Source organism: Grus americana, chromosome 10, assembly GCF_028858705.1.
Source record: "Grus americana isolate bGruAme1 chromosome 10, bGruAme1.mat, whole genome shotgun sequence".
Classification (NCBI taxonomy): domain Eukaryota; kingdom Metazoa; phylum Chordata; class Aves; order Gruiformes; family Gruidae; genus Grus; species Grus americana.
In genome coordinates, this window is record NC_072861.1 from 11361819 (window position 1) to 11374511 (window position 12693).

General features: G+C 35.6%; 1 protein-coding gene across 3 annotated transcripts in view; it reads right to left on the reverse strand.

The window, feature by feature from the left end:
• Nucleotides 1-1209: 1209 nt before the first annotated feature.
• The window catches only part of DMXL2 (Dmx like 2), a 54453-nt gene continuing 42969 nt past the window's right edge, over nt 1210-12693 (reverse strand). For 2 of the 3 annotated variants that reach the window (XM_054837320.1, XM_054837322.1), the window contains exons 31-44: nt 12367-12452; nt 11929-12130; nt 11396-11513; nt 10527-10589; nt 10045-10131; nt 9843-9964; nt 8947-9085; nt 8283-8343; nt 8069-8196; nt 6419-6496; nt 5738-5829; nt 5093-5145; nt 3782-3999; nt 1210-2671 (exon numbers count right to left, since the gene is read on the reverse strand). In XM_054837320.1, the coding sequence (XP_054693295.1) occupies nt 2462-2671; nt 3782-3999; nt 5093-5145; nt 5738-5829; nt 6419-6496; nt 8069-8196; nt 8283-8343; nt 8947-9085; nt 9843-9964; nt 10045-10131; nt 10527-10589; nt 11396-11513; nt 11929-12130; nt 12367-12452 (1657 nt within the window). In that variant the 3' untranslated portion in view covers nt 1210-2461. The remainder of the gene's footprint in view (nt 2672-3781; nt 4000-5092; nt 5146-5737; nt 5830-6418; nt 6497-8068; nt 8197-8282; nt 8344-8946; nt 9086-9842; nt 9965-10044; nt 10132-10526; nt 10590-11395; nt 11514-11928; nt 12131-12366; nt 12453-12693) is intronic. The other variant, XM_054837321.1, reaches the window with a different exon arrangement.

Here is a 12693-nt window from a genome sequence, read left to right on the forward strand (position 1 = left end):
CTGGAGTGGGAATGCACATATTCATCATGGTGCTTACTGACTTAATTTGCTGTTAATCTTAATTCAGAGATTGCCCACTCACATTCAAATTTGAGAGCCAGAGGTGAGAAATAATAGGAACTTTTTGACTTACATTTTGTTGTGGTATTTCAGATTGCTAAATTTAACATTGAAACATAAATTCCTACTGTTGCTTTATGTATCTGTATTCAAAATCCCACTCTCAGAAAACCCCTACCTGAATTTCTAAGCTGCCTGCGTATATTGGTAAAGTTCATGGAGCTCATCCAAATATTTAGAAGCAAAGTGTCACTTCAACAGCTCAGTGCACTTCAGGGTTTAATACCTATATGACATCCAGGCACCATCAATGGGATTAACGAACTTGGGAACATCTGTGCCTGCAGAACCTTGTCTAGCAAATGGGCTGGAAAAACACCTCTGCTGCAGCTGAGCTTCAGTGGGCAATACAGGGGTGATTGGGCCTGGGCTGTACCCTCTCTTCTCAGCATATTTGCTGGTTTCACTAAGGCCAGGATTCAGGCCGTGCATGCTGAGGAGAGAGATGCAGAGGGAAACAAAAAATTGTAATTAGTACTTTGAACTAGTATATACATCAAAACTTTTATACCAAGAGTTCTATCTATACCTATAAAGAGCATGAAACTTCAGTCCAGAGCTATGGTTTTGTGTATATGGGCTTCTTTTGACTTTCAGTTGTTTTTTTCATGGGTTTTTTGGGGGTTTTTTTGTTGTTGTTTTGAAAAAAAATGAATTATGGTACTAATAAAGTAGACTTTTTGGCTACAAAAAAACCCAACTCGGCAATATACTTGGGCAAATACTGTTCAAGCCAGATGTGACAGTTTCTAGATAATGCGCCTATCTTAAATCAGGTTAAATTTCTGAGTGTCGTTGTTGAACCACTCAGATCAATGTCTTGGAGGAGGGCCAGAAAATTCTGCCTCTTCTCAGTGACAGAACTAGGCTGTGTTTCTTGCAGCTGCCTTTGTTGGAGATGAAGAACTAAATTCTGTTAACCTTATGCTTTTCTAGGACAGCTGAAAATAAAATGTTAAATAGTTAATCCTTTTATCTCAGTACAGTCTGAGGTCAAGTTAAAGCTGGCTCAGGCAGTATCCAGTCAGTCCACTGGAGGTTTAGTTAAATCTGTATAAATATAAGGAAGAGTTCTGGAAGGGACTGTTCCATGAAATAAAAGTAATTTATTTAACTTACAAAGGGAAAACTAAACAATGGCATTTACTCTTCTTTCTTTTCATACTTCCCGTACTTCACAGCCTGCAATTTAAAATCACCTTTGGAGAAGGTGCTTTTAATTCTAGTATATTTTACAATACAGCACAGACATCAACATTTTCATTGGAGGAATAAGACAGTTTGTTAACATTTAAATATGCAGATATCTGTTCCCATCTCTTAAGAACATGTTTTTTGTTTACAACAGAAAAATACATCTGACAACAGTAGCTAATTATATTACAAGCAAACAATATCGAACTCTGCATAGTTTATACAATATACTGTGGTAATAATTGAATTACCAGATTTATCCACTAGTTACTAGCTGGCCACATAAAGCCTGACATTCATCTGAAATGCGGCATTATATGTTCCATTGGTATTCTCTTAACAGCTTCATTTAATGAAGTATTTTCTGGACAAATGAATTTCAAAACTAAAAGCTGACTAGAATAATGGATGTCTTCACTACAAACACTTAGTGCTTACAATACATTCCTAAAGTAAAGGCAGGTGTCCAATAGAAAATATAGCTGTCAGAAAGAAAGGAAAATGGTGTGCAAATTAAAAACCATCACATTTAAAAATGTGTTGATGTGCAAGTTACAGTGTAAACTGTGTATTAATACTAACTGGGAAAAAATTCTCAGCATAAAATGATACATGTCCCAGCACGTTCTCGATTGCACATATTCCATGGCATTTGCATCCATTACACCTTCAAATACACTGAGTATCCTTAATTAAAACTAAACTATTTTACAATAAGAAGTTGTTCACATGCTTGAATTAGTGGGAAAAATGGGAATAAAAATCACATCAGAAATGCTTACTGACTTGTAGAGCCACAGTGCTTGTTAAGTGACTGACGAATGTCAGAATCTTTACAATACACTTACTAAATGCAGCTTGTGGGTTACTGAGCAATAACCCCACCTATGACTGACTGTACTGAGTTTAATTCTTTGCTTTTACAATATAGTACATGCATTTCCACCTCAGTGATCCTTATGGGCATACTCAAAATACACCTGTTGTAAAAGTCTGGGTTTTTTTTTTATCTTTTTCCCCATAGTACTTAATGCTGCAGTTACTGCTTTGAAAGGAAGCATTCTGTTTCCTTTCTACAGTGCATATCACCATGATCTTTAGCTACTTAAAGGGACATTATATAAAACCAGGATTAGCTCACATAACGCTACAGAATGTTAAAAATGCCTGAAGGTACATTGAAAGCATTGGGAAGAACCCTCATTTTCAGCGTGCCATCTGCTCCACAGGAGAAGATACGGTTGCCTTGCACAGTTTCAATCTGGGTGACACCAGCACCAATATTTCTGAAGATGGACTGCTTAGCATGTTCATTTTTAAATGAATGAATTAAATTATAGCCAGTCAGTCTCCACACCTGTATCAAAAGAATGACAAAAGGAGATTAAAATTAGGATTTGTATTTTTTCCCTAATGTTTCATATTCCTGGCTGTTCTAAACCCTATTCAGCAAAGATAAAGGGTATTTTTTGTTGTCTGTTAGCAACAATTAGAAGTCCAAGAGTCTTGAGAGGCTCCTGATGATGCATAAGGCTACCTTAATGTGGACCAGCTGGTTGCTCACAGGCTGAAGCTGCCCTGTGTTACCTGATCAGTAGTGCCCCTCCCAGCTTCCCCCTCATGAAAGCTGCAGAAATGCACAGATTGCATTTTTAGCCAAGATGACTATTGTCAGTTTTCCAGCAGCTGGAAATGCCTTTCTACTAAGGAATGCTGCGGAGAGTAAGGTGCATAATGAATAAGCATGCAGAGTGGTAGCACAGCTGTCTGAGCTGTCTGTTGTGTCCTAGGTTGCAGGAGCTCTCATCAAGACCATGCCACGAAGTGTGTGGAGGCACAGAAAGCACCTATTAGTATGCAGCCCTGCTAAAAGGAAAGAAACCGTATTCTCCTTCTCTTTATCACATTCTTGTATTTCCTTCCTTTAGTATTCAGGAAATAAGGTCTTTAAAACAGGGACTGTATTTCTTGGGTTTTGTTTGTTCTTACTGCTATGATATCTCAGTAGCTGTCTGGGGCTACAGCATCAAGAAAAAAAACCAGAACTTGATGTTACAGAAACTTTACATGATGTTGAAGTTATTGAGCGCCCCCTGTATTACAAAGAGAAGTATCCAAAGGCAAAACCAGAACATTGTTAAGAGAGGAAAATAAAGCTAAGGTTTCAGAGTCATGTACTTAGCTTTATCCACTTAAAATTCAGTAACACAACTTTAAAGAGATTGTTTAATCTTCCTTAGCAGGGGAAAAACCCACCTTGCTTTAGAAGGATATTAGTACATTTAAGTTTACATTATAAATGCAAGGCAAGCATCCTATATATCAAATCTAGGTTTGGGTTTTTTGGGTTTGTTTTTGGTTTGTTACTGCATTCATCTGGCTATTTACAGCATGCTGATCAAGATATGTCAATACATTCCTTTAGCTAAATACTCTCCTATACAACTCAGATCCTCTGATACCTTACCTTCATGTTACCTTCTGCTGAGCCTGTAACAAAATAGTCCTCACATGGATCCAGTGCGAGGGCCTTAACAGCTGATTCATGTGCTTGGAAGGTGTAAAGGATTTGCCTCTGTCTGATGTCAAAGATGCAGATATATCCCTTCCTACCTCCAGAAATTAGCAGTTGATGTTTAGGTGCATACTGGAGTACTGTGGCACCGTGATCATGACAAGTGAAGGCTGAAGAAGAAGGATGTCAGAATTTCATAGATTTGAAACTGTAAGTAGCTTTCCATCTTAAAATGCATTTCTTCTATGAATTGTTACATGAATATTTTCTAACTCGACAGATGCATTCCTTCATATGGGTAATGCCATATCAGCTAACAGCTTTTTGCTCTCAAAAATATATATAGCTATATAGATCTAATAAACAAGAAAGCATGATATGCAGTCTAATTTATTGTAGAATACAGGAGCACACCTGAATTTAAAAATTTGACCATATTAAGTTCAATTAAATTCCTGAGTTAAAAAAAAAAATAGTGTAGCTGAACAAAAAATTTAAATATTAATTATCTTATAGATATGTATTATTATATTCTAATTTTCTAACCTATTGTTCATAGGAGCCCTAAGTCAATTTATTTAAAATGAGGCTGAACTGTGCGATCTGCTAGTTTTAAAATATGAATCTTGGAATGTACCTATTGATCACTCAAGTACTGCAGTTGTTTGCAGATGTTTATGATGGTTGAATTTGCTCTTTTAAAAGCCCAGAGCATTATGTTTGGCTTTGTATGTATTAACATAATCAAATTTTGGTTTAGTTCATTACATGAAGATGAAATTATTGAACTGGTCAAATGGACACAAACATCTTTTTAAGAATCCAGTCCAAGTGCTGAAAGACAAGGACAGCAGACAGAAGGAGTTGCTTCTACTATTATCTACAGTTGTCTTTTCCTCTATGCTTCAACAGAGTACTGGATGTATGAATTAAGTGCCAGTTTAAGTGAAAGCCTGCATACACATAAGAGTTCAAAATGCAGCCTTAAATAGTAGCTGTTAATTTTTTTCAGGACTGTATTCAGATATTTCAGGCTTTATTAATACTGTCACAAAGCTAGCTTTGTGTGTATGACCTTCTTTCTTCATACTTTTCTATACAGAGCAGGTTAACATCTTGCTAGAGATTATACATACCAGTTCTGGTGCATGCACACATTTAGACCAGTGCCCCAGTGCAAATTTTTCCCCTTACCCCAAATGCATACACATGCTATATTTCCGTACTCAATGAGAAGTGGAGGTTTTTCACTGCAGTACTTACCATGTATAAGACTGTTACCAGATGAAACCAAAGTGTCCCAGAGGCACACATTTCTGAGGGGGGCAAAAAAAAAAGTCGTTATGACCTGTTGCTAAGTGATTCCTGGGGTGACGTGACACAAAGTGTTCACATTTTATGTCAAAGTCTAGACAGGAGAGCTGAACAAGGAGCCCTTGACTCTCTGCAGTCACTTGAGAGCATATGTAAAGAGTTAAGAGCTTTAATTTTTTCTATGCTCTTTTATGTTTCTTAGTAGAACTATACTTTCTACCTTTAAGATGCATACTAATCCTAGGTTGTACCAAGAAATCATAGAAGTTGCTCTTTTCAGAGAAAAAGAATTATTTTGCCTTTGATGAACATATTTCTTCCCCCAGCAATAGCATCACATCAAACTAGTTGCATTTGGAGTACACCTTGAAAAAAATAGTTAACTGTTGACTACTCCTCACAAAAACTAAATTTGGGAAACAAGCGACTGAAGGAATGCTGTTCAGAGGAATCATCTGGCAAGTTCAAGCTGTAACAAAGCTTAGAACACTGAGCCTTAAAATGTCAGCCCCACATTAATGCACAAGAGCTAGCAAATTAATGGAGATGAATAGGTAGCTTTGGTGAAATTCCTCACTGTTTCTTTAAACACACCTGTTATCATTGGACTGTCCCGATGTCACAACTAGACTTGAAGAGGTTATAAATGCAAAGTCACTTGTGGTTTTACTGTGGCACTGCCAACTCTATTAAAAACAGAACAAACAAAAAAGATGCAATCTTATTAGCTGTAGTCTGCATCAAAAGTTACTATTGCTGTGATGTCACTGATAGCATAACACAAGCAGTCTTTTAAACAGTTTAAAAACTGACAGGCAATGCAGTTTGAAACCTCAAAGAATGGAACAATGGATTAAAAATCCACTATAAAATAAAATGATACTAAAACAAGAGAATTATAAAAAAAATCTACAATATAGTGTATCACAGCCTGATTTTCAAATTAAGCATGGTCTTCATGTACTGTTAAGAAGCAGTGAAAAGAATTGGAGAGGGTATTTTTACTAAGTCTTGGTGTTGTAATTAGTCAGCTCTGATTTTTAATTTAATCAAGGGTAATGCTGAAGTAGTATTTGTAATTACATTGCAACTTATGGTTATTGTACAGTTAGTTCTCCAAAGATGTATCACTGAAACGCTACAGTTGTTCTGATAAAGTATGCCAATTAAAAAGCATTAAAATTGAAAACATCTCAGTGAAACTCTTACACTCTTGGCCTGTCTGAAGTCTCAAAGACTTAACTTTCCTCTATAAAAAGAAATCTGTTTACTTACCAGATAGGGCTTAGGATTGGAGGTGGTTTGGTTTACTTGCCAAATACTTAGAAATCCTTCACCATCAGCAACACCACACTGCAAGGAACAAACTGCATTTATTAGCATAACGTACTGGTTACTGGATGCTTACTTCATGACAGTAAACAGCTGACTTCAGGAAAAAAAAAATCTGAAACACCAAATCATTGCCTGCACATTAAATATCAACAGCAATGACTATCAGGTACAAAAAAAAGTAATTTAGAAGCCAAGTGAGTTCAGTGCTGATTGTTTAATGATTATTTAATGATTGATGCTCTCCTACGTACCCTAACTCTTTTCTGGAAATGGAGGCTTTTTAAGTATGGAAACTTATCTTTCAAATCTTACTGTTAAATGTGAAAGCTTACAGAGGCATCGTTACTCCATGACTCTATCTGAAAATGCTCAGTAAAGAAAGATGCATGACACCATGCCATAAAAGCATGATAAGAATAATTATGGAAGGACTATACTATATCATGAATGGTAAAATGACTGAGTTATATTTGTTAACTAAAATACATAACAATTAATAATGTATATTCTATAAAGCATACCCTACACCTATAAGTATTTTACAAAATGTTTTTAGAAATATTTAGAATTATTTTTTATATTTTTCTCCTTTTCCTCAGGTTTCATGAGTCCTGCCTGAGTGACCTCCATCTGAAGCAGTTGAGACAACTAGTACATCTTAATTTCTTACTTAAAATTGATTCCCATGGGATGTTAAGATTGCAATATCTCAAAATATAATCAAACCACAAACTTTTTAAAGAAGTTTAAATGAGATTTTATGCTACCTGAAAATAGGTATGCTGGGACATACTTCATATTTCCAGCTATTTCTATCCTGTTGCTGACCTTTGTTTTATAGTTATCTTACAGACATGCCCAAACTCCTTGAATTAACTTTTTATGACTTTTAACTGTAATGAAGTTAAATAGTTTGTAAGTAAAACGTAGACAAGCCCTGTTAAAATAACAGAATAGACAACATGAAAAACTTGAAGAGGTGGGTATTCCTCACAATTTCTTTTTGTCCACTCTGTTTTCTGCACCTCACAGAGTCATTTTGTATGGCTCTCTTGTACTCTCTTTCTGCTGTCCGCTGTACTGGAGTATATGTACATTCCTCAACTAACAGGCTGTATTGTATGTATCTTCTAGGTAATGCATTCTGTCAAAACTTTATCTTGGCCAGAATACAAAGTGCGAAGCACTTCTTGAAGACCTGTGCCTAGATTGATACAAGTTTGCTTCTACAAAATAAGTAAGCTCAATATTTTTTTAAAATGTTTAATTTAAAGAAGTCACCACATGGGAACATAGACTTCAGAACAGGGAGAACAAAAAGTCTGAAAATGCGGCAAATGGATATGGGATAGCAGTGTGAAGCTGCCAGAAGAGAAAGGAGAGTAAGGGTCAGCATTTATTGCAAAGTTTCTATAAGCAGCCAGAATGAATGATATGATCTTGCTTATGCCATCATTCTAGGACGTCTTAACAGTTTTGTGTGTCACCTCTTTTAGATGTCACAGCACAACCAAATGTTTCTTTATGAATAAAACAAAATCAAAAAACCAAAAAAAAAACCAAGGGAAAAATCCTAAATGTTGTACTTACCTTATTGCCCTGGGAATTGAAATGCATTCTTGTAACCCTGGCATTCCCAGCCTGCCTGAAGCATACTAATTGCTGTGGCCTTGTCCACTCAAACATTCGAACACTACCATCTTGTGCTCCTGTAAGATCTAAGATTAAAAGATAGAGGTTCATTAATACTACAGTATTTCATAGAAAATTATCTACTCTGTACTAGTAAGTGTGATTCACTTACAATACTGATGGACTGGATGTGAAGCCATTCTCTTGACGTTATTCAGATTTCTTTTAATAAGCTTCATATAAAACAAATAAAAATAACTTTGAAAAAAGACACAAACACACTCTTCAATTTTGTTTATATTACTACATAGTGAGTGTCCCCCAGTTAAAAAAACTGTTAAGATAACATTATTTGCATCGAATTATGTTTAGTTGCAGTATAGTAATTAAAGCCTCTTTATGACAGTTTTCTTAGACATGAAAGTTCAAATAGTATTATCTTCTATTATATAAAGAACTTACACACATGCTGATGTGTATGCTTTTGATATTAGTCCCAACGCAAGAATTTAAAGTTTGGGATTGTTCTGGTTTTGGTGTTGGCTTTGTTTGTTTTGTTTTGTCCCCAGAAAGTCCAGCTCCTATCTCAAAGTTCCCACAAGAAAGAGAAAAACCTGATTGTCCTGTTATTTTCTATGTCTCAATAATTCTGTGCCACAATATACAAGAAAATGCTTAGTTTGGCCTTCTTTTTGGCCAGGTCTTGGTCATTGTAGGCCTTTTCTGTCAACATTGAATTAACAGTATGATGACTAATGCACACTAGGTCTCTCTATTAAATAATACACTAAAAAAAAGTAACAGTGTCCCGAGCTGCACGCAACAAGGCTACTTACCACACCAGCTCCAGTGCTAGTTTGACCACTGCCTAACCATGGCATAGATGAAGATGGTTGTATCTGACTCACTCCAAAAGATGGTGCAGTTGACTGAGTTAGTGTTGTGGTAGAACCACGAAAGTCAATATCATCAGAGCTGTAAAAGAACAGCAGTGTTCTGCTTTAAACTAATGTTTCTTTGCTACCAACACTGTTTGCTTATCTCATTGTCAAGAGCCTAATGGCAGTGGGTGGAGGAAGTGATTCTATAATGAGACTACAAATTGGAAATTGCTGCACTTACATTGTACAAATGCTTTCCACATGCTCCAAAACTATTGGTGTTTAACCTCAACAAATGATCCTAACTGTGGATAGACGCTGAGAATATAAGCTTCTCTTGAAGAATATTGTTGGAATATTCCTGACCTGCATGTCTATATATATATATGTATCTGTTCTGTGCAATGGAGTGTGGTACAGATGAGTGCTTGCTGCAGCTGATACGTTCACAGTTCTCACTCAGCACAATAATGGAGGAGACAGTGATTTAGACTGTTGCATTGTACAACTGGCATCAGCTATCCCAGCTAGCCTCATCACTGCAATGGTGCAACTGCAGTGTTTCTAAGGTAGCACCTCCTTTATTAGCTTAGGCACCATGGGATTTTACTTCACTGTGCAGTGTACGCATGCCCAAAATACTCAGACCCCTCAAAACCTTAGTTTCTCCATGTCTGAAACAGACAGTAATTATTCTTTTGCATTCCCTTACTTCTTTGTAAGGCACTCTGAAACCTGCTGAAGAAGAGTAACTGTTTTTTGTATGATCCACTTGCGCTTACAGAGGTATTATACACGCAGCCTCACAGTAAACCAATGCTCTTAATATAACCACAAAGAAACAATCCTACCTTTTAGACTCTCTGTCATATTCCTCCCCAATCCATATAAACGACTGAGCAGCCAGTAGAGCTGAAATATCAAGTTCTTGAACATCATGTGTAGATGCCAAAACAATGTCATTGCTGTTTGCCTATGCAGCACAAATAGAAAATTTATACTAACTATAATTAAGATCTTTTTATTGCACTTACTGTAGTATTTGAGGCTTACCTTATTAACTGCAAATGCCATTATCATGTCTGATTCTTTGTGAATGATTTTTGCTTTTCCTCCAGGGTAGCCAAGATCTGCTTCAACCTACAAAACATTTATGAGAAATTTCAATTAGTATGAAAATCCATTTTGTAGTGGTACATTCAGACTGCAAAAATCTATACAAAATTCATGCAAGAAAAGTTCAGTGGCCTCAGCATTGTTTAGGAAGCTAAACTTTAGACTTCTCATACTCTTTGGTGTTCTAGAAGCCAAAAGTTATATTTGAGTCTAAGAAACACAAAGTTGTGTGTGCAACACTATTTACAAGGTGTTCACTCATCCCAATTATCAGGACATCCAAAGTTAATTCACTGATTAAAAGCCTGCCACACAGACTACACAGAACATATAGCTTCTGTTAGTCAGGTTAGAGAAAGAAAAGCCAGTTCCACAGAACTTTTAAGAATGTGCTAGAGGTTTGGGAGAAGGGATACTACCTTGTTTTTGTGATCTTCTGCTACGCAGTTTTGTTTGACCTGCTCCACACGATCTTCTACAGACTACATAACATCACACAGTCACAAACACAAAACACATGCACAAACAAATATAAAAAAAGAATGAAACATTCCAAACTAGATTTTAAAGGCCACTCTGTCAGTAAATGATGACAAATGTATTTTTAACTTTTTATAAAAGGCACAGAAACTAAGACAGGAATCTAAACAAACTCACTTAAAATGTAATGCCTCCTAGATGAACACAAAATGTATGATATAGTAAATAAATGGAGGAGTAATACACACACAAACTCCATACTTACAGGAATTCTTAAAGATATTAAATAGTATACTTATTTCCCACGGTACTTATGTGTTGGTTTAAATTTTCAGTTAGAACTCATTACAGTTGTAACTGGTACAATTCGTAAAGCCCCATATTATATATTACTATATAATATTACTTTTATATGTATATAATACTCATGCATATATACATATACACAAAGTAATAGCTCATTTAAATTTCTTTTTCAATATGACACAAGAATATGATATGAATACTCAAATTTATTTACTCATTACAGTTATTGCAAATGTTCTGTTTCTTAATTAGGACAATATTCAAATACATAAAGGTAGGGTGAGATATGTCTTGTCTAAAAATATTTGGTTCAGTTGATATTTCAATAAACAACATGATGGTCATGTTGATTTTAAAAAAAATCCAAACACTGTTAAATGACAGAAAGGAAATTGAAATGCCAACGAAAAAAGGGAAAGAAAAATTAAAAGAAATACTGAAGAGACTGAGGAACAGTTATAATTTAGCTTTCTTTTAAAAATAAGTTACATCCTTTGTTTACCTCACTTTGCTTTCTTTTCTTTGTGAATATGTATCTTATGAAAGTCTCCTGAAGAAGTTCCTGCTTCACAAGAAAATGCCAGAGCCTTTTTGCTGGGAGAGCTGAATAATCCTTTGATCTGGATAAAACAGAAGAAGAAAGAAAAAAAAATAAAAAGAAAAAGCTTCAATGTAATTAAAAGTGGACCAAAAAAAATCTAAAGAAAGACTCTGAATGACTTTACATGAAATTCCAATTTGAAGAAAAAAAAACACAACCAAAGTTTAAGCTCTAATTCGTGCAAGGCAAATATCAAGAAATATTATTTTCCTTTCTTTCTGCAGCTGCGAAAGGTGCAGCAGAATAAGTAAAGGCTGCTGCAGGAGACAGCTGCATAAGAAGGAACAAAGGGACGTGGGCAAGTAGTTTCTGTAAAGCACTAGCTAGAACTAAGATCTAGCTAACCTTCATTTGGCTGTTTAACTTTAGGTGGAAATACTCTTTAGTATTTCTACGATCAAAGAATGTGTTTTTGCTAGGAAAAAAATACTTACTTGAATGGTGTGTTTTCAGGTTCAATCATTGCCTTATTGCGGAGAATAGCTGGGCCTGCACCTAAGCCAAGGTCGCTAGGATAAGTATTGATGTAGTTTGGTGGTGGGCCTTCAAACTGGTCCATTCTGTCTTGAAGAATCTGTTCCCAGTGTTCCAAATTTTTTATTACAGCAATGCCCAATGGTGATGTTACAGGCAGATCTAAACAGAAAAATTAATAAAGTAAGGCTTAGAGGAAAAAAAAAATCATTTAAGTTACAGTGTGTACAAAACCCCAGAATAATACAACTATAAAAAACAATCTTGAAAAGAAATGTACTTCTTAACAATTTTAAAAAATAATGTATTAAATTGTTTAAATTTAAAAATTAAAAAACAAAGTCTGACAGAAAGCCACTTTTACAGAAAACTAAAATGTAAAGCAGAATTTAACGTACCAGTGAATTCCAGACCAGCAATGGGAAAGAAGTTCTTAACATTGTGCAGAACTAATTTTACCATTGTCAGATGTAGAAGAGCCCAGCTGTACAAAAAGAATAGATTTAGTTATGTCAAAACAATGTTAATACAGTTATCTGCAGAATATTTTTCTCATTCTACCAAATACACAGCTTAGAAAACCAGTGTAGATGGTTCACTGAGGTTTACCAGATACATAAAGCTACTTATATATCAACTATGCAATGTAAGGGTGCCTCTGAGGGCACCTTGCTGTAACTGATAGTAGCCCCGTCTCTCTTTTACAAATCCCAGACTATTGTCCT